The sequence below is a fragment of the Thermobia domestica genome, chromosome 9, assembly GCF_964235325.1.
Source record: "Thermobia domestica chromosome 9, izTheDome1.hap1.1, whole genome shotgun sequence".
In the NCBI taxonomy this organism is placed as follows: Eukaryota; Metazoa; Arthropoda; class Insecta; order Zygentoma; family Lepismatidae; genus Thermobia; species Thermobia domestica.
Genome location: NC_137462.1, coordinates 263,732,777 through 263,756,658, shown reverse-complemented (window position 1 = coordinate 263,756,658; position 23,882 = coordinate 263,732,777). Strand labels below are relative to the sequence as shown.

The 23,882-nt window shown below is 37.3% G+C and overlaps 2 protein-coding genes across 8 annotated transcripts in view; both read right to left on the bottom strand.

Annotated features, from left to right (window-relative positions):
• SPR (G protein-coupled sex peptide receptor) overlaps nt 1-23,882 on the bottom strand; it is a 2,424,528-nt gene that overhangs the window by 288,154 nt on the left and 2,112,492 nt on the right. The window lies entirely within an intron of this gene.
• LOC145661210 (uncharacterized) lies at nt 18,152-23,257 on the bottom strand. Its single transcript, XM_081726666.1, has one exon. The coding sequence runs from the start codon at nt 23,255-23,257 to the stop codon at nt 18,152-18,154; it is 5,106 nt and encodes a 1,701-aa protein (XP_081582792.1).

Here is a 23,882-nt window from a genome sequence, read left to right as displayed (position 1 = left end):
AGGAATCTATATGCCTCACTCATCTGAACAGAGTAATATCTGTAAGGAAAACTCCTTATGCATATTTTCCGGGAAAAGTAACGTAAATTGCTTATGATGATGCTAAAAGGTTTGTCCTTCTTTGCCAACAATATCAGGCTCAACAATAGGATCTATACCACGCATTAAAGTAAAACAGATATTAACATATGCTCCTTACATCCTTCATTATGTTACTAGCAGGAGAACTTAAGCAACATTGCTGTAGCTTAGCAACATTTATATTAATGAAATATAATAACATAAAATTATTATTGACCTTAAAGTTACATTTTAAACATCTTTCAATTTAATAGGAAGACCACAGGTGAGAAAGGGGATAAGTCAGGAAATGGTCGAAAATGAGTTGCCACCTGAATAACATAACCAGAAAGGTGTAGTTTACATGGACTAAATTCACAGTAAGAAATAGGTTAGTCACTAAGAAATTTAATGCTAAAGAGTTTGCTTACAGAGAAAGAAGTAGAAAAATCAGTGGTAAAGAGGCCAATTGTATAAAATTATACCTCCTTTTTCCCTTTAGTCTTCATATGTTAAGTTTTGTGTGTATTCCTTGCAAAAGCAATATAAAACATTTCATTCAGAATCTACAAGGAACGATATCCGAAAGTGATACATGAAAATACTAGCAGAGAAGAAACATGAAATCCTTAACAAAATCTAATCTATTAATTAAAACCACTGCCAAAATACACTATTCACCATTTTTTTTAATACCAGCAGCAACAGTAAATGTTTATCTATGAAGAAAACACATACCGTGTGAAGAGGGCGTGTAAGAGGGAGGAAAGATTCAGGCATATTGGCTATAATTCCACCTTACACCACTAGCCGTCAGCAGGAAATAGCAGATCTTGCTCGAAATTATGAACTACTGGAATTGGACAGTGTCCTCTGGGGTGAAAGCAATGATATATGGAAATGCATTTAGAGAAGTTTTCTTGAAGAGAGAAACAGGGTTTGCGAGGAAATTAAGTGTAAGAAAGGAATACCTTCATTGTGACGTCTGGGTGTTGAACTGTCCATTCCTCATAGATCGAGTCTCGTATCCTAAGACTTGGCTCCTTCCACTCTCAAGAGACCTTGTCGCCTGCTGGTCTCAAATCTTTTTCGTAGTACTCTCTTGTGGTTCAGAATCACAACCACTAGCCAACTAATTCAGGCGGAAATATACGGTCCTATTTAACGACGGACCCAGAGGCTCGCCAACTATTACCAGTGAGCCAAATAGTGAGTCCTAGATGTCACGGGGTGTGTGGAATAGGAACGTGGGAGGTGTTAGAGAAAGTCTCTCGAACATATATTTCAAAAGACAAAACAATTACATCAATTACATCCCAATAATTATAAGATGCTCAATCAGCTAAACACAGAACAGTCGGTCACTGGTTCTTCGGGGCAACATTCCACATCTTGCTCATTCCTCATGTTGCAACAAACACAAGGCAAAAGTCTGTTCTTACTCAAAATACACTAAATCCCACAAAAACACAAACAGCACGAACAAAATATACGCACCACATCACTGTTCGCTGAAAAATATGTTGTATTCAAGATCAATCAATCAATTATGGTTCAATCACTATCACTCTTTAATGTGGACGCTAGCACCAACACACAGATCCCTTTACACGTTTTTCAAGATGAACCGAAAGTGTGGAAACACCCAAATAAATGGGAGGATTTTAAAAGAATTGCAAAAGTAAAAAGTATAGATTAACACTTGAGAATATTTCAAATGAGATCAAGTTATAACAACATATGGTTTCCATTTAAGAAAATGAAGTGACTTCAAAATGGCGGATTTCAAAATGGCGACCATCGACATAACATGCCCGAAAAAGTTTTCTCCACCTGTACTACTAACCTACAGTGTTACTTCTGTAATTTTAAATTCCTGCCTTAATTTGGATGCCTCCACACTTTTGACCACTTTGTATTTTACGACTAAGCATAGGAAACTGATTTGCAAAATGCAATATCGAAGGGCAAACTACAGCCCGCCGGCTAGACACATTTCCTTCTTTAAAAGTTCTATCCGGCCCGCGACGTGATTCCTAATGTGACGAATGAAGGCGCTAGTTGTTGTTTTTACTAAATAAAAAGAACGAGTTTGCTCATTACTGCAATAGAAGATCAATGTTATGTTTCTACTTAAGAGTCTTCACTATAGCGAAATTAAACTACCGCTAATTTTAGAGTTTTTCTGTAATATCTCCAAAACAAATAAGAATATTCGAAAAACAGAAACGTAGTGAACTAGACAATACGATTTTGTATGTTATATCTTTACCACAATTCACCTATTTGCTTTTGGTATGACGCTATTTACAGAACCCGCAAAAAATGCTAAATCTATCTACAATTGCAAACCGAAAGCAGATAGGTAAGTTGTGATAACGGTATCACATGCAAAATCGTATTGTCTGGTCCACTACGTTTCTGTTTTTCGAATATCTTTATTTGTTTTGCAGATATTACAGAAAAACTCTAAAATTATCGGTAGTTTAATTTCGCTGTAGTGATGACCCTTAAAAGGAAAATTCTGGAATGTTATTGGAGTAGAACGATGATACATATATGTTCACTAAGATATAAATCTCGATTGGAGAAGCACACCTCTGATGTGTAAAGTCCCTGGTTCAATTCCCGGCCAAGTAAGTTTGCGGTGGACAACATCGTGTCCGTGAGTTTTCTCTGGGTAATCCAGTTTCCTCTCACTTTATCATTCCACAAATTATTCCACTGTTATTCACTTGCTTTAATCATCGTCTCTCTTAGCATACATCGTGGGACGTTAAACTGAAGTACATTTCGATAGTAGAACAAAACGATACAAGTAAAGCTAAATTTTCATATGTAGTGTTTAAGAATTTTTTTTAAGCTTTAATACCTAACATTGTTAGGGTCATCAAGTCTTGGAGGCTCAGGTGGGAAGGTAATGTAGCCAAAATGGAAGAAAGTAGGAACGCTTTCAAAATCTTAACTGCACAACCAACCGGAAAACGACCATTAGGAAGACCTAGGCGCAGATGGGAGGACAATATTGAGATGGATCTCGTAGAAATAGGAGTACAAAGTAAAAATTGAATCCAGTTGGTTAAGGATAGAAGTCAATGAAGAGCTTTCGTAAATGCGGCATTGAACCTCCGGGTTCCATAGGCCATATAGTTAGTTAGTTAGTATTCAACAAAAAAAGAACTGATGTTGTATGATAACCATGCCATTTGCTAACTCTAAGAGGAAATAAGAATACAGTAAACTCTTATCAAGTTTTAGCCAGATTACAGGAAACAGTGTTGGTTAATGAAATACATATCACAAAATTATGATTAACCTCCAAAGTTTATTTTTTTTATTTAATATTGTACAACGATGAGACATTTATTTATCAATTAATGAAACACATTGCACTGAAGACAGCAACACGTTTGACAATAAATTATCACGTGTAATTTTCGAGAAAATAGACGAAAACTTAGTTTTTACGGCAACTGAAAGTACGTCGTTCATTGCCAATAATAACGGATATTACGCTGCTACGTTGGAAGAGGCTGTTTATTTATATACTGCATATTGTCTTCCTCTAACAGAGACACACATGGTACTTTTATTTAAAAAATCAAAATAATACGTGTGTCTGTATGTGCATGTGTTTATCAAGAGATTTTAGCATGAAAAGGAGTCACCTAAAGCCACCAAATTTTGTACGTAAGGAGATCTTTACCAGATCTAATGCTGTACGAAGCCCTGCATTCGATTTTTGGCTCGGGGGTTTGATTTGGGGAGCGAAAAATGTATGCCAAATCTTATACACGTTTTCAAGAACACCTTGGCTATCTGCAACCCACAGTACATTATGATACTGCGGGTTTATATAAGAGCATAGGATAAATACCGGAATCAAGACATTTTTTCCGTTCACTTTTAATCGTTGTTTTGAATTACGATTCGGGTTCGTATAGCTAGCACTATTCATAAATTGCTTTCGCAGTACATACTTTATTTATAGCCTTATTTTACATTAAAGCACGAGTTATTTCTTGTCTATCCTTTACGAAATTTTCTCTTTCAAATCTGTCATCAGCAACACTTTTTCATGCTTCTTAGCTCTTAACATACTTGCTTCCTTATCAGACTTTGTTCGGATTTTAAATGACGTGTACAGACTACCATATCCGACTAAAGTCAGATTTGAGTACCCACAAAGATTTTACGCGTTAAAGAACGCGCCAGATGATTTAGTTCGTCTCAGCTATCCGAGATGGCAGTTCTTTCTACTAAGCAGTCAAGTACTTCAATCTTAATTTCTTTTCTTTCTATGGGGAGAACTGTGGCACAGTGGTAGAACACTTACCTTGCTACGTGGGGTTACTGATTTCATCCCTGGCCAGAAGTTTGTAGTGGACAACATCTATATGTGAATATTCCCCGGATGCTCCCGTTTCCTCCCACAATTTCATTTCAACATATTTTCCATTATCATTCATTTGCCTTAGTCACTCGTTTCCTTTAGCCTAAGGGGCATAAACGTGGGACTCTAAACGAAGGATATACTTTTCTATATTTCCCAATTATTCTGTCAGCCTATAATAGACATTTAAAAATGGGTGGCCTATTCGTTTAAATAGTTTCTGTCACTGCTAGTCGACATGCTGATAAATGCATTAGTAATCCATATTTATAATTTATATATTTTGTTTCAGCTTAATATCCTACGATTATGCACGAGGCTAACGGAGACTGACATGATAAGGTTGATGATAATGGTGAAATGAAGGAAGTAGAAGAAAACGGAACAACACTGTGAAAAAGCACGGACACGGTAATTCTCAACCACAAAGTTCACTCAGCGCAGACTGAGATTGAGTTGAGTTGATTTTAGTTTAGCATCCCTTTCAGCAGCGAGGCTATATGAGACGTGGACCTACTGGTTAACGTGGAATCCGAACCACATGAGCTCCCGCCGGGAATCGAACCCGAGTCTCCCACGCCAAAGGCGCGTACGCTAGTCGCTTAGCCACGTGAGAGCTGAGACTTGGGATTGAACCAGGTATCCCAAATACCATAAGTGATCACTACTTCTGAGCCACCGCGACTGCATTAAGTACTTTAAAATTGTTTTCGTATCTAATTTTTAAAAGCTAAGCAGTAAAGTTATCTCGCTTTATATATACAATAGTTTAAATCATGATTTAAGAGAGAAATTTTGGATCAATAGAGAGAGACTTCCCAGATTCAAGGTGAATGTTTAAAGTTGCTAGCGCAAGTGTTTTCATCTAGTTGTAAGTATTAGTTTTTATCGCATAGTATTTCCAAGGTTGTAATTTAAAACTTATAATGCTGTTCGTAGTTTTATTTTAATTAAAATACCTTCTCGGAAATTTCTAAATGAAAACAACAGCTTTGCTTACATGCAGGACGTTTTTATATTAAAAAAAAAGAAAGAAACTCAAATTAATGCTGGGAGAAAAGAAAATAAAGAGTACAAAATTTTAATTATCTTACCTTCACGTTAATTTCTTCCTTGCTAGGAGTACACGCAAACTGTATAAGGAACTATTTACTATTGCATTGGTATCTTGTTTTTGTGTTTACATAAAGTTTATGTGTGTGTGTGTATTTACTTGTGTTTTAAGTAAACTATGTGAAAATTGTTTTTGTTATATCTTTCTTTTTTGTGTGTATCTTAGCTATGAGTCGTACCAGTATTTTGATACTTAATGTGAGACTAGAGTGCATCCTCTCACTGGTAGAGCACTCACTTTGGATGCCAGGGGCCCCTCGGTAGATCCCAGGGAAGTGAGGTCGTGGTGGAAAACAATGTGTTCGTGGATCCCTATTTTCTTACTGTGTCAGTTCTTTCATAATCACCTACTTTCATTAATCATCCCATCTTCTTTAACTTAAACCAACGGTTCTTAAGCTTTTCGAGCTTAGCGCCCCTTTGGATGAACGTGATTGTCCTGGGCGCCCCCCCTCCTCATCTTCAGCAACTCCATTCATGCAGAAAGCCGAATGTAAAACTTGGACGTAGTAGCCTATTAGCCAAAGGCTTTAATTCTTAAAATTTGCAATGAAGAAATTTATATTATATATTAGTTGAATATACCCATGCTTCGCACGGGGACTGTATTTGGAAGTCAACGCCTGTGGGAGTATCACCATTGATCTCAGCGACCACGAAAACTATGGATTTGATACTAATCCAATATCGGTCATTTTGGGCTATTTTTTTACATGTCTCGGTATCCCCTCTCCCCGCTGACTCCCGGCCCGCATACAATTGTAACTAAATTTGCAAGTCATCGCTAATGGAAGTGTCACCATTGATTTAAGCGACCGCGAAAACTATGGATTTGACACTAATATCGGTCATTTTGGATTACTTTTAAATGTCTCGGTATCTCACCCCCTCGGTGACCCCCGACCCGGAGCCGAATAGCGTGAATTTAGAAGTTAATGCAATCGTAGTTTCACCATTGATTTCAGCGACCGCAAAAACTATGAATTCGACACTAATATCGGTCATTTTCTACTACTTTTACATGTCCCGGTAAACGCCCCCTGAGACCCCCCTGGTTCGAATTTTAACAAAAACGTTTAACTCTATTCTGGAGCCTGGACCAGGGTATTCGTGACTAAAATTTGGTAACTCTCGGTCATTTTGTCTGGTTCCCAAGCCGGTTCCGGTAAACGCCCCAATGTGACCTCCTGGTTCGAAATTTAAAAAAAGGGCTTCGTCTTGCTTTGGGGCCTGGTCCAAGGTACCCCTGACCAAAATTTGGTAACTCTCGGTCCACTCGTCTGGTCCCCAGGCCGCACACAGACAGACAAACAAACCCTTTATTTTATTTATATTACTAGGGTTGTACCAAAAGTAAGGTTCCCATATTTTTTTACCAACAGAAAACATTGTTTATTGTTATTAATTTATACATCGTTCGAAAGCTTACACTGTTGTCTATCTTTCAACATAGTCTCCATTTTTTCAGCCCACTTTTGACGACGGTGCTCCAGCTTTTGTATTCCTAAGTCGAAGAAGTCTCCCGCCAATCCGTTGAGGAAGCGTATGACCTCTGCTCGGACTTCATCGTCGCTCTTGAAGCGTTTGCCACCTAAGTGTTCCTTTAGCTTGGGGAAGAGGGAAGGACAAGTTCACGGACAGTGACCCTCCGATCTTTAAGCAGCTCATTGTTGATCTTCTGGACAATCGCATCCGACACCGACGGTCTTCCACTTCGTTCTACATCGTGAACTTTGGTGCGACCCTCAGCAAAATCCCTGTACCATTTGCGGACGTGCTGCACGGACATGCACTCTTCACCATAAACCTCAGTCAGCTGCCGATGAATCTCCACGGGCGGTAACTTCCTTGCGTGGAGAAACCGGATTACTGCTCGAACCTCGCACTTGGCGGGAGCGGCGATCAACACTTCCATCTCTGACGGCTGCCAAGCGAACACTGAGCGACGTGAAACAATGGAGACTATGTTGAAAGATAGACTACAGTGTAAGGTTTTGAACGATGTATAAATTTTACCTTACTTTTGGTACAACCCTTCGGGTATATAATATTGTACCCTCCGGGGCTTCCTGTAGAAACTATGGAAAATTAAAAGTTTCAGTATGTGTTAACGTCTTAGATTCACTTGGAACCATTAGCATTGCTCAAAATGTTCTACGAATCCATCAAGCAGTTACACTAATAGATGGCGCTAGTATCAACGTTTATCAACTTTAACAGCCATCTGAAAAGAATCGATGTAAGTATTTGATGGAGTGCAAAGTTTTGTCTGTGATACTTTATCTGTAAATGTTCCCACATAACACAATTCGCGTCTTCAGACGAGGACAGTAATGTATTCAATTATATATATATATATATATTATATATATATATATATATATATACGCTTTGACTTGTAAAATAGTGCTCTGTAGTCCGTGGGCGCTGTAGTTCTTGCACCCTGCGCCTTTTGCCTCTTCCCCGAACTTAAGGATCACCTTAGGGACCAACGCTACAGTTGTGACGCGGGAGTGGAAACAGCAGTTGGGCAATGTGTTACCAGCAGCCACCACAATTCCTTGCTGATGGCATGAAACACCTTGTTTCGAGTTGGCGCAAGTGTGTTGCCCGTAATGGGGACTATGAAAAATGATGCTATCATTTGTAGCTGACACTATAAGCTTTCCACTGATACCTGTATCGGTGCTACCTGTTGAACACAGAAAAAGGCATTACTTTCTGAATCACCCTCGTAAAAACAATCGTTCGATGGATTTCAACTACAGTAAAACCTGTCTTTAGCGGATTCGAACGGTACTCGCAAAATTTCCGTTAAACATAAGTTTCCGGTTAACGAAGGTAGACCTGTGCGCACACACACACAAACACACAGACACACACAAAAGCATATGTATATGATGAACACACCAAGATAAAATACTATCTTGGTCAATTTACAGTACGTACCTAAGTACGTACCTTGGTCAATTTACAGTATTTCTACTACGTGTTAATACAAGTAAAACCTACAATGAACAGAAAAATTACTGTACGAACATTTCCCAATAGTCAAGGGAAGTTTTCTGTATACATTACTGCACTGCTGCTCGACTCTCCACACACACTTTAACCTGAAAAAGCACACTAAATATATCAGTGTAATTTTGACTTAAGGCAAATTGTTGCAGTTCCATTAAATTTTACCAGTCTTTACCCTACACTCTTCTTCCAGCTGAATGTAATATTCCTCTTCTTCCATTATTTCCTCCTCTTCTTTCAAAGTTCAGAGCTTCCGTATAATTTATATCTGTTGTGTGTGTTTCAGTTTGCACACCACTACTTGTTTCGCTGAGAACTAGTGTAATGTATATATGTACCTTACCTGTCAGTGGATGTCTAAAGAATTTTTAAAACGGAACTTAATTTTTTTCCGTTAAAAGGTTTATTTTGACTTCTGTTATCCGCATAACACAGTTTCTATTTAGTGAAGGGAATTTAGCATGTCTTTAACCTCTGTATTCAAGGAACCGTGAAATATTTCTGTTTAAGACAGGTTTCCGCTTAAGAAAAGGTTCGCTGAAGGCAGGTTGTATAGTATAATGAAATTGTCGGAGTTTTCTATCAATTCGAGAAAAATCGAAGGTCGAAATCAATAGTTTCATCTCGATTCTTACAAATATTTGAATCCATTGGCCGCAAATTAAGTGTGTACTGTATTGGGAAGACTTCTAGTTTCATTTTTTAAACTCCTGTTAACAGTTTAATGATAACTGAAAATTTCCCTTATTTGGTTGTGTTTCGGATCTTAGTGGAGCTATGTTTATCTTCCGAAGTTCAAGATATAGTTTGCCTTTAAGACTGTTAAACTGGAAATTATAGCATATGATAACATTGTCCAAAAGATTACACGTATATATAGGTAGATTTAGTCGAACTAAAAAAAATAATAATAACATTCCTGAGGGCAGGGGCACACTCATGCGGGTAGTTCACTGAGTCCAACCAATCCCATACAAAATACTTCGTAATTGGGCATACATTATACACTCTCTTAATAAAAATTGTACTTGTTTAGCAGAGAAATGGCTGATGTAGAATAGAGACACGATCTTGGACTTAATTTGTACTCTTCATTTTCTTATATAGGTCTCTATTTTTCCTGAAAATATAGGTAGCATTACTTAACGATTACATATCGTATGTTCGGGTGTAGATAGCACTGGTTCAGTGCTATATAGACACCCTGAGTAGTATACCACCTCCCCTTTATATCTAGTCGAGTCAGCATAAATTTGACGATTCTGATTGGTTGGTAGAAGTCACGTGGTCTAAGACCCCGAGGGAAATTCTAAGTTAGTCCCGCCTGTACGCTCACGTGGTATGGCGTTATGAGGTCACATGATTTTCGACCATACCCTCGTGGGTAATTCAAAAATCTCTGTTTCATAACGTTTGGAAGGTGATGACTAATTTTGAATTACCCACGAGGGTGTGGTCTAAAAACCATGTGATCTCATAGCATCATACCACGTGATGGTGAGGGCGGGACTTAATTTTGAATTTCCGAGGGGACGGGGCCTAAGACCACATGACCTCTACCAACCAGAGAATCGTCAAATTTTTGCTGACTCCACTAGATATAACGGGGGGCTACTACTCACTGTCTGGTAGTATTGGACATCCCCAAAAATTTGGAACTCTGCCAAAACACTTTCTTCATGTGCGCCTGCCTGAGGGAAAAACGTATGTGCATACTTCTTCAAGAAAGTCAACAAAAACGTTTTTGTTAAAATGGAAACTGAAGGTATACAGAATGACGTCATCTTATTAATTTGAAACTGATTCTAAAACATGCACTCATCACGCTTGTTATTACGTCAGCTAAACGATGGCATATGCTATCGCTAATTAGATATAAAATCATCATTAACTCTTAAATAAAAGGAATGAAATCATGTTTCACACGCTTTTATCTTGAAACAATAAAGCTTCGAATCCAAATATCCTTATTCCTAATTTAATTATTCATAATTTATTCCCAATAGCAGAGACGGAATGAGTCAGCAATACGTGATTCGCTGCGATCCACCATCTACCGTGACCCACCATGATCCATTCTGTCTCACCGACCCAATGACACACTTTGCTCAGTGCATTGTAGACAGCATCATTTGAACACTGGTGAATTTGTCTACGTTTTACTTTCAAAGCCTCTAGTTTTCCATTTGTTGCTATATACTTATCTGGGATGAGTATATCTAAATGAAAAAAGAACTTCAGGCACTTTTGGATATTGATATTTGTAACTGTAATAATAGCAATAGGACTAGATACTTGGTTTTCGAGACACAGTCAAATTTTTCAATCTCTTCCCCCCCCCCCCTCCACTTACATTAGCCTACTTTACGTTGATTTGAGACTTTCAAATTTCATCCGATTTTCCACTAAAAAGAATCAGTAATTCAACAATAAAATAATTATATATGATAATTAAATAGAAATTCATTGTAATTTGGCCCATGACAAACACTTTAATATTTTATATCGTAAAGGTCAGATCCACCGGTATTGCAACAGAGCGGTGCTTGAGCGATTGACCGTAGAAATACAAACTCTGTTTAATGATAATTTCACAGCCTTTATTATTACAAGTGTAAACTCTTAAATCAGTGGAGAGGAGGACGTGAATCATGGAGTCAGAGTTGATGACTATGGGTTTTGGTGGGTAGTGAGTCAGAGTGGATCACAATGAGTGGTGGATCATAGTGGGTCAAGTTTTTATTAACCCACGCCATCTCTGCTCAATATCAAGAATGTAGTGACAATCAGTGATGCCAACCTGTGGGAAAAATCCCATATTGTGGGAGTTTTTGACCTTATTTTCTCGGAAAGGGATAATAAGCAGCATATAAGCAGGGAGAAGATCGAAATTTACGGTTTATTCATTTAGATATTCTAAAAAAGTGACTAACACAAAGAAATTTAATTTTTAATATTACAGCATAGTTTTAATTAGTATAACGTGGGAAATTCACACGTAAAATTGGATTTTTTTTTGCCTCTCGTCATGGGATTACATATTGTTTCAAGTTGGCATCACTGGTGACAATGCAGATTAATTCATTGTTGTCTATAAATAAATACACATCTTTTTCCTGCAAACAAATGATGATTGTTCCGTGGTCGCTCTATGAAGCTTTCATTCTTGTTGTTTTTTTTCCTTACTTTCAGTTTGTGAAAATAATACTGATTTGGTTTTAGTACCTTCATGTATCTCGGAAACTGTGATTTAAATTGCTGTTTGATTTGTTAAACATTTTTTGGAAAGGGAAATGTTGTTCTTTGTAAAAAAAAAAAAAAAAAAAAAAAAAAAAAAAAAAAAAAAAAAAAAAAACTATACACAGAACACGTCATTTCCCGCAGCATTAGTCCCTGCTGTTCAAAATATTGCGTACTTGCTTCATGCAAACAAGCTTGTTTTGTTTCCAAATGCCTCAGGGATAAGCATTTATATCCCCAATATAGGATATAAACATAAGAAAACGGCCGAAGGCAACTAAGCTAATTTCTCTCTTGGGTATATTTTATTTTTTAAAAAAATCACAACCTATTTTAACATAAAAATGCTAATTTAAGCGAATAGTATTTGTTCTTCGCGAATATTTTTTATTACTCATTTTCCTCTCCCTCTCTCTGTAAATTTTATGAATGGAGATAAATGATTCATTTTCAGTAGCTAACGTCACAGACTACAGCGAGCTGCTATGTCTTTAATTCTCTGTATGAGCTGCTTTTTATATTTTTACGAAAGACACTAAAGAACTAAACACTAATTACGAAATTATAGGTTCGTTACAGCGTGAAATAATGTTGATTCTTTACAACAGATATTTGAATTAGGGTAGCACACACGGGTTCGATTCCAGATGGAAACTCAATGTAGTTGGGATCCCACGTTAAGTTGTGGGTCTACCTTTCATATAGCCTTGCTCAGTGGCGTATTTACGATTTTCTTTCGGGAGGGGTTTTGCTAACTTTCAGGGGGGGCTTTGCCTGGAAATGTGAAAATTCTGCAAGATATTTCATTTACTTTACTATACTAAGTAAGATTTCGGGGGGGGGGGGGGTTAAGCCCGGAAGCCACCTCGATAAATACGCCACTGGCCTTGCTGCAGGAAGGTACGCTAACTGAAAAATCAAATCAAATCAAATAGTTAAAATGTAAAGTAGAAATACCAATAATCTCTCTAGCCGTAAAATATTCCAAGATATGGAATCTTACTATAATAATAGCAACACTTATCTCTATCTTCTTCCACGTCGATTTGCAAACATCCTACGTAGTACTTTACGTTGCAAATAGTATATACTGTACAGGAATATTTTTCAAAGCACATGTTGCAACAGTTAGCACGTTTTCTACAGGTCTTAGGACAAAGTGACTCAGTGCCGGAGTGCTTACCTTTAGTACATGGTGTTTCTAGTTCGATTTCCGGTCAAGCAAGTTTGTGGTGGACAACATCGCGCCCGTGAATTTTCTTGTAGTACTCCCCAGGCCCGTACCCAGGGGGGTCTAAGGGGGCCGGTTCCCCCCTAAATTTTTGCTGATCCCCTAAAATTTTCACGGTAGGCTTGCAAATGAACTATAATATGGTTGGATCGGGGCCCCCTAACTTGAGCCGGGCTCCCCTACATTTTTGGGCTGACTAAGGGCCTGGTACTCCAGTTTCCTCCTACTTTCTCATTCCACCAATCCTTCCATAATCATCGTCTTCCTTAGCCTGAAAGGCATAATTAATTGTGGGACGTTAAAGTGAAATATTTCATTCATTTTCTTTAGCAGGCCCAAATTAGTGTCCTTTCAAGCTGGATTTCAGAATGGAGCACAAGAAGAAGACAGCCGAGTAAATAAGCGTGACTGATTGTCTGGGTAGTACGAATTCCTTAAAGACTACACTTTTAGGGCCTTATGAAGAGTCAATCTGACGCGTGATTAGTGCCATACTATAGAGTTCGACTCACCTATGTTTCCTGCAGCAGTCAGGCCTTTATTATGACGGGAATCATAAGTCAAAACGACATTGGATAAGGCCTTTAGAGTCTAGAAAAACCAATACAGTGAAACCTCTACTAACGGACACCTCTACAAAGCGGACACCTCCCGTAACGGGCATATTTTGTAATCCCCAAACACTATAATAGGAAAAAAACATATTGGCAAGCCTCTCTAAAGAGGACACTCTCTAGTACGGACACGGACAGTCTTTTCTGTTTTTAATAAGTACTATTTACCTGCATATTACGGACACTTTCTCTAGAAACAAGTTGAAAAGTACTGTAAAAATACATTTTTAGTAATTCATGGAAGCATTTTGACAACATTTTGCTTCCTCAGCTGTCTGCTCAGCAACCCAGACGAAGCGTCTCTGTTGAACAACACTCTCATGTCCTTTACTTGCATCCCATTCTCACCCAACCTGTTTTAGACACAAAAGTGATTGACAGTTGCCTCCTATTTGGGATGGCACATTATTCTACTCTCCCGTTGGAATCTCTAATCAAGCAGAAGACAAGTTCGGTACTTTTTGCCCGCGGTTACGCATATTTCTCAAAAATAAAATAAAATAAAATAAAAAGACACTACTGGACTGCAATTAATCCACAAATTAAAGAACATACCGAAAACGTAGTAAGTAATGATAAATGTAAAGTGCAGAGAACTATAACATCTTATTTTCATGTTGTGCTTCGAACATAGAGTATTGGATGGCGCAGGATAATGCAGGTACAGTAACATTTTGGTAATAATCGTGAATACATGATTCATGCAATATATATATATATATATATTTTTTTGTAATTGCATATTACAATGTTTACTAATTTACGTAAGAAAATATTGAAACCTCTTTAAGGCGGACACCTCTCTATAGCGGACAATTTTTGATTTCCCACGCGTGTCCGCTTTAGAGAGGTTTCACTGTAATTACGATTTATTATTATTATTGTTATTATTCATTCCTGCCTCCTTTTGTCGAAGAAATTTGGTAGTGCTGTGCTACTGACACACTTGGTTACGATTTAAGAAAAGAAAAAGATTCCCATAGACTTTTTGTACAATAGCAAGTGTCTCGGTCGCTTATTTTTCAAGTTTAACAGAAAATATTGTTAGTTGTTGGTTCTGGATACTCCTTTGCATTTTGAATACTACACGATTTTGTTTCAGTTTAACGTTTCTATAATCATATAGTCTATAAAACCCAGCGGAAACAATGACTATAAGATGGATGTTAATGATCGTATGAATAAGTGGGAAGAAACGGGGAGAATCCACGCATACGGTATATTTTCATTACAAATTTATTTAGAAGCTGGAATTGAGCCAAGGACCCCAAGCGCAAGAGGTGAGCGCTCAACTTCTCTTCCACCGCTACTTACGTTTCGCGATGCGCTAACAGCTGTCCACTTTGCAAACGATCCACGTTCTGTGCAAGCTCAGAACAAATTAAAAACAAACCATTTGTTTACCTAACATCCTTGAATGAACTATCACAGTAAGAGAAATCCGTTATCCGGACAGCGGCATATTGTACACATATAAGGAATTAGTATGTTTACTACGGAAATCTGTATGGAGCATACGTTACCTATATGCTACATACATACTGCCTCTTTCCCCGCTTACATCATGCAGATGCAGGATGTTTGACATTTAACAGTTTTCTGTGCATTACATACATATAGCTACGTATGTTGAATACGTCACCTGTATGTTATATACGTCAATCTGTATGTGAGATCCTGACCGCCTACATACAGCCATACGGAAAGTACGTAAAGATAGAACATGTATACGGAAAGTATTATACAATATACGTTTTAAGTTATACGTTTACTGCAGGGTGATGTTACCTATGTTTGCTGCAGTATGTTAAGTCCTTAAACTATACTGACGTGGGGCAACGAGCGACAAGGGGTAAAGAGCACCAAAACTTTGATTCTTATTTGTGAAACCACTAGTTGGCGCAGTATGAAACGAATTGGATCCTGTGATGCAGTTATCCTTGCTTTGTTTGACAGCAGACGTTGTTCTTCACAGGAGCTGATATGCACTTGAAGAAAGAAAAAAACAAACAAACAAACAAATAAAAACTACGTTTTATTTAAGTTTCATGCTCTTAAATATAATTCTCATACTCTTGAACATAATTTTCATGCTCTTAAAATTTGAAAGTTTGATACAATGGTGTCGTAGCACATTGTGTAAGAAGACTGTTTTATTATTTAGTAGCAACCTATTGATAGGCTGACCGCAGTGTTACCAGTAACTTGGGAAAGAAAAATTGTGTTGCTCATGGGGCAAAGAGCGACAATTTTTGAAATTGTTACTATAAATATTGTAATATGTATGTGTTCCGCAGTCACTAACTGCAAGGGAAACTCGAGGTCCTAGACCATTAAACTTCTTATACGGTCAAGCCAAATATTCTAGCCATGGATTTTCTAAACATCAGGATTCGACTCCGATATTTCTCTTTTGTGTTGATATTGTGCGGTCAGTTTGGAGTTTAAGTTTAGCGTCTGTTTCAGCAGCGGGACTATATGAGACGTGCATCTATAGTTTTAACTGGGTTTCGAACTACAGGAACGCAAGATGAGTCGAATATGAAAAATAAATAAAAAATTAGTAATTAAAGTAGCTGTCGCTCTTTGCCCCACAGTGTGGGGCAACAAACATCAATTGTAGACCTGCATTTATTACCACTTTTTTTTAATTTACTAACACATTTAATGAGTTGATTGTCTTATTGTGTTGCCAAAGGTATGTGTAAGCTTTGAGTAAAGTTTCAGTTCAATGTATTTAATGGATTTCTTACTGTGCTTTTCTAAATCGTTAAGTCACATTCATTGCCCCACATCACCCTACAGGATTTACGCATGTAACCTACGGATATAGGTACGCATTGAACGTTTCTTTCTCTGTGCACGTTTTGGAAACCTCCCCACCATTATTGATTGGTTCAAGAAAATTAAATTTCATTACTTTTCGGACAGATTTTACGTATCACAGTAAACATGTGGGGAAATGGAATAGCAACGGATGGCCCTGAAAAAAAAGAAGTTTTTTTAAAAATTAAATCATAATGCTTTTGTATTAGGAATGAACGAACGAATTTTCGTTCCATTTTTTCAATGTATTGTGCATAATTCATGTTGTCTTTTGTTTTTTTTTTTTTTTTTTTTTTAGAAAATGAAAAATCGATTTGAAAACACCTTCTACGAAAGCTTTATCAACGACATTATATATACAATCTTATGAAGAGTATAGAGTCAATTCTTAGGTGGCGAGACATCTGGTGCTACATTAATATTCATTAGGCTGACGTTAGTTCCTCTAAGGTAAGAGAACTGATAACGAGTTTCTTCTAAAAACTAATGCCAGGTTGACACATTTCCTTTAACAAGAGTGGAGTTTTCATTACCTAGTTCACCATTTCTACAGTAAGAATTTTACTCCTCATTATTCGCAACATTAAATGTTTTCTTACTAAGCATTCTTTGGGATGTGTAGGAACACGATCATGCTTTTATTGTTTTCACAGTATAATTATGTGTGAAATAACTGAAACGATAATTTCGGCCTCGTGAAAGCCTTAAAGAATTCGAGCTGCCAGTGAATGTTGCTAAGACCGCGTTCTAAGAATTTTTTGTTGCGGGGGGGGGGGGCAATATAACATGCCACACTGAGAAAAACATGTAGGTGGCGTACTTAAGAAGATAGGTTACATGTGTAATTCCTGTAGTTTTTGGACTTAACGTACAGCAGACGTATAACTGAAAACGCATGTTTTATAATACTTTCTGTATAAGTGTTCCATTTATACGTACTTGTGTTCCGTATAAAACAATGTAGGCGGTCAGGATCTCACATACAAATGGACGTATAGAACATATAGCTGACGAAAGTAACATAAGTATATGCATGTGATATACGGAAAACTGTTAGATGTCAGACATCCTGCAACGGCATGATGTAACATCTAAGAGCAGTGCCTATAGCATACAGATAAAGTATGCTCCGTACTGATTTCTATAGTAAGCAGTAGTTTTGTACAATATACCGCTGTCCGGAGAACGGATTTTTCTCTGTGCATTACGTCTATGTAGTATTGAACGAGTATTATTCTCGCCTGATAAGTAATTGTAAAATACTTCCACCTATATTTTCAGAAAAATATGGTAGAACTGGATTGTTTTTATAAGAGAAAAAGTACAGATGAAGTGTAAAATGAAATGTTCATTGTTTTGATTTGGTTATAAATGACAGAAGTCATTTATATAAAAAATGTGGACTGTATTTAAATAATGTTACACATTAGCTTCAAATTTTACATAAAAATTGGTTCAGTGCCATCACAAGTCCGCTTTCATGTCCTTACACACCGCCATCGACACACACACACTCTCTTTTCTTTCTTTTCAGTGTTACCAGATCTTATGTTCTAATGATAGCTAACTTAAACAAAAATTACTAAAATATATAAAACCCAACATGCCCCCGCCCTTGAAGTCTTCACTTCAACATATACTTACATATAATAATTACAATACAATTTTCGATTCATTCAATTGTTCAAAAGGCAAGATCGAGACCTTTACAATAGGCCTCTTACATTCTCCTTGCGCAGTGCGTACAGTTACCACACGTACCAATCCATCTGTTCCCATATGAACCTTTGTGATCCTACCTAGTTTCCATTGCTGCGGTGGCAAATGATCATCCTTCAGCAAAACCATGCTACCAACCTTTAAATTTTCTTTTTGTAACAACCATTTAGGCCTCTGTTGTAACCTTGACAAATATTCCAATCGCCACCGTTTCCAGAATGTTTGAACCAAACTTTGAACAAGTTTCCACCTAGATATCAAACTTATCCTACCTACTGTACAATCTTCACTGGGTACAGCTAATAATGCCTGTCCAACCAAAAAATGACCTGGTGTCAATACATGCAAATCATTAGGGTCACTAGACAATGGAGTCAAAGGCCTAGAGTTTAAACATGCCTCAATTTGAGTTAACACTGTATAGAACTCCTCGAACGTTAACTTTACACTACCAACAATACGTTTTAAGTGATATTTTACTGATTTTACACCTGCTTCCCAGAGTCCACCAAAATGACTAGCTGTAGGAGGATTGAAATGCCATTCAATACCTTGACTATTAACAAATTCTGATAACTTTTCCTTATGTTGTGTATCTAACATAAATTTCAATAATCTTTTTAACTCTACATTGGAACCGACAAAATTGCTACCGCAGTCAGTATATACATGCAATGGTTTTCCTCTACGCGATACAAATCTTCGTAAGGCAGCAAGAAATGTTTCAGTACTAGCATCACTTACAAGCTCAAGATGTATGGCCTTAGTAGTCAAACAGATAAAGAGTACAATATAACACTTGTAAGCTCGCTGGCCTCTAAGCTTACTAGATTTAACTAACATGGGCCCAGCATAATCAATTCCGCAATAAGTAAAAACCTTACCAGGAGTAACTCTAGCCAATGGTAAATTACCCATCAATTGTGTAGTCGTGTTCTTTTCAAATCGATGACACCTTACACAAGCTTTTATTATACGCCTTACAACATCTCTGCCTCGTAAAATCCAAAATCTTTGACGCAAATTGGCTAACACCAGCTCTGCACCTCCATGCAATGTTTGTAAATGTTCATTCTGTACCAACAACTCAATAAAATGATGTTTACTGGGAAGTACCATTGGAAATTTTTGATCTTCTGAAATTTGAGCATTACGTAGTCTACCTCCTACGCGCAGAACTCCCTGCTCATCTAAGAAAGGATTTAAACTCAATAATCTACTTTTATTGTTGAGTTCTTTTTTGTTCTCTAAATTTCTAATTTCTGTTTGGAAACTTGAGGCTTGCACTACCTTTACTAAGGCAATCAAGGCCTGACTTAATTCACTAGTGCTCAAAGTTCCCTTCAACTTACTTGACGATCTACAATTGTAAATAAACCTTAGACACCAAGCTACTGCTCTTAGCAACCTAGAAAATGATGAGAACCTTTCTATCAATTCCGTACATATTGCCGAATGCATAACTACTACCTGTCTTTTCTGTTCATTGATAACATCTGGATGAAACACCTGTGTTTTGCAGATTGGCAACACTGTTTGTTTCAGAAATTCGGGGCCATGCCACCAAAATTCATTATTTATTAAATGTTTTACTGCAAGCCCTCGGGAAGCAATATCTGCACTGTTTAATTGAGAATTGATGTGAGACCACTTGTTTATAGGAAGAGATTCCTGAATTTCTGCTACTCGATTGGCTACAAAGGTCTGCCACCTACTAGGAGGAGATGACAGCCATGACAATACTATTGTAGAGTCTGTAAAAGCCAATACATCATCCACCAGGAACAAACATGACTCCTTTACTACATTAATCAATCTAGTTAACAATAATGCACCACAAAGTTCTAATCTAGGTAAAGTAATTTTCTTGCATGGCGCTACTTTTGTCTTACTTACTATAAGATTGCATTCTACATGACCATCTGAATACACAGAACGTAAATACACTACTGCCGCGTAGGCTTTTTCACTTGCGTCACAAAATCCGATTAATTGTAATTTTACTGCATTTGGCTGCATTAAGCAACGTTTGATTTTAATTGACTCAATTAATGGAAGCTCAGAATAATATTGCTCCCACATTACTCTTACATTCGTTGGTAATTCATCATCCCAATCTAGCTTTAATATCCATAATTCTTGCAAAAGAATTTTAGCCCTTACGGTAATGGGAGACAACCATCCCAGAGGATCGTACAATTGAGCTATATTTGACAATAACACCCGTTTTGTTAATCTATCCTTACACTTAGGCTTAACTACACAAAATGAAAAACAATCAGAACTGGGACACCACTGAATTCCCAGCACCTTTACTGCATCACTTTCAAATGTCAAAGAAACTTTTCTTTCATCGCTTTCTCTTGACATTGAATCAAGTACTTCCTTACTATTAGAAGCCCATTTGCTTAGCTCGAAGCCACCTTCTTTTAACAATTCAATTAATTGCTCTTTTAACTCTATGGCTTGTGCAACATTATCAGCTCCAGACAAAACATCATCTACAAAGAAATCTCGTAATACTACATTTGAAGCAAGCGGATATCTATGACCTTCATCTTTCGCCAATTGCTGTAAACATTTTGTGGCTAAATATGGCGCACATGCTGTACCATATGTTACAGTCAACAATCTATACTCTTGTATTTTTTCGTTGGTAGAACTACGCCAGACAATACGTTGGAAATCAACATCATTGTCGTCAACACGAATTTGTCTATACATTTTTACAATATCTCCACTTAATGCTACTTGGTGACCCCGAAATCTAATGAGTAATGGAATTATATCTCCTTGTAACTTAGGACCTACTAACAATGTATCATTTAATGATATGCCTGTACTGGTCTTAGCGCTAGCATCAAAAACAACTCTGATTTTATTATCCTTAAACACAGCATGATGCGGCAGATAACAAATTTTAGCAGGATCTGGACTCTCAGAATTATCTACAAGTTCCATATGACCTAATTCTAAATATTCATGCATAAATTCCGTATATTTCTTTTGTAACATGTCATTTTTCATGAACCTTTTTTCATTCGACAACAAACGATTAACAGCTATTTCCTTTGAAGTGCCTAATTGATCTTTATTCTCTGCAAATGGCAGTTTCACTACATATCTACCTTCTGAATTTCGATAATGTGTGTTATCAAATTGCAACTCGCACGCTTTCTCATCTTCCGTTAAATGGTACCGAGAAGGAACATTTTCAATTTCCCAAAATCTCTTCAAACAATGATCTAGATTATTAGATACAAAATGACACCTTACTTTCTTGTCATAATTGCATTCTGAACGTAACTTTCCACACACAACATACCCTAATTTTGTTTCAATTGCGATAGGCTGACCTTCTTTTCCTACTTTTTTGTCACCTCCAATTAATAAAGGAAATATATCCGCACCCAACAGAATATCAACTTGTTTACTTACGTGGAAATTAGGATCAGCTAAAAATAAACCTTTTATGTGTGACCATTGGTTCACGTTTGCTAATGAAATCTTAGGCAAATCCCCACTGATCTTTCGTATTACAATAGCACTAGTATTAAACACATCAGCTGATTCATTTGCTCGAGACTGAATCTCAAGATTAACAACTGAATGGGCTCGTGAGACACGTGTGTTAGTTATGCCAGAAATATCAACACTGCATTTTTCTTTTCGTAATCCTAACTGTTGACAACAATTTTCAGTTATGAAGCTACATTCACTGGCTGAATCTATTAAAGCACGATATGTTTGAAAGCCACCGTTTTTATTTTTTACTTTTACCAACGCAGTTGAAAGCAACACTTGTGTGGGATGATTTTTATGCATGTAATGGGATCTCACTTCATTTGTGCTTTGTCCCTGCGCTCCTTCCTTCTTCTCGAAGTGCAATAACTCATTATGTTTATTATGGCACACTCTGCACTTTGACCTGCTACCACAGACCCCTATCTTGTGCTGATCACTGAAGCAAACAAAACACAGGCCTTTTTTCTTAACAAAACTATGGCGCTCTGTTGGCTCTAACTTTACAAATTTATCACACACTGCCAACGCATGTTTATCACCGCAGAAAAAACACTTAAACACAGATTCAGTATGAAACGAACTGGTGGATTTCTTGAGATAAAACTGCTGTTTTCCTGTTGTACTGCCTTTCACTTTGAGAGAGGGGATAGACGAAGCTGCTTCTTGCGCTAATAATGCTCTGGATCTTTTCTCGAGATGATTTGAGAGTTCAGTGAAGGTTGCCATCTCCTGTCCTTCCAATGACAATTCCCACGATTCTCTTGTCTTGGAATCCAGCTTGTCCACCACAATATAAACTAATATTGCATCCCAAGCTTCAACTGGAATTTTTAAAACCTTTAAAGCACGCACACATTCATTTGTTGTATCGAGTAACTTCAGTAATTGCACACTGGATTCTTTGTCTACCCTTTCTTGATTCAGCAGCCCTCCAATTGTGTCATTTACAAGCATACGTTTGTTGTCATAACGTTGAACTAAAACATCCCAAGCATTGGTATAGTTGTCATCTGAAATGCTAATTCCTTGAATTAATATGCTAGCCTCACCACCTACAGATGATTTTAAATACTGTAGTTTTTGCGCGTTACTTAAATTAGCGTTTTTGTGCACTGCTGCTATGAATAAATCTCTAAATGTTGTCCATTCTCTTAATACACCATTGAATTTGGGCAAGTCCAACTTGGGTAACCGCACTTCAGAATGGGGGAGTGAACTACCTGAATTATTCTGAGAATGCTGTTGCGAACTAGCCTTTCGCTCTAGTAACGTTTCACTAATTTGGTCCAAAGTCTCTTCCATTTCACTGATCTCATTTTCCAAAGCTGCAAGTTCTTCTTCTTTAGCTATTACTGCAAATTCTACGAACAATTCTTTACATTCAACAGTAAGTTCTTTTGCTTTGTCAATATGGCACTGAATGGCTACTTGGCTTAATGACGTATCACCAACCTTATTCTTTAACCTTGTAATTCCGCGTTTTATTACTGTTTTCGTCGCACGTAACTTCTCCATGGTGACACTTAATTTTACAAAAACACCAACGTATTTATGTTCACCGCTACAAAAATCAAACTACACCACAGTCACTAAAACAATCACAGTTATTAGAAATAATCACTCTCCCGCCATTCCGCAAACAAAGGCTGGACGAGTTCATTCTTCACTACACCACATCTACACACGATCCGGCCCGATATGGACCATGTTTTGATTTGGTTCTAAATGACAGAAGTCATTTATATAAAAAATGTGGACTGTATTTAAATAATGTTACACATTAGCTTCAAATTTTACATAAAAATTGGTTCAGTGCCATCACAAGTCCGCTTTCATGTCCTTACACACCGCCATCGACACACACACACTCTCTTTTCTTTCTTTTCAGTGTTACCAGATCTTATGTTCTAATGATAGCTAACTTAAACAAAAATTACTAAAATATATAAAACCCAACATTCATGTTATATCAATTATTTCACTGTTAAATAAGTATGATTTTATTAGGAAAGTGTACAAAAAGGGCCCGATACAGGATTGTCTGAGGGGAGCGTGCACCGATAATTCCCAAAATAACCAATCGCACTGAAACTCTTCAAAGTGGCATGTGACAATATTCTTGACCCGTGACAACGCTGAT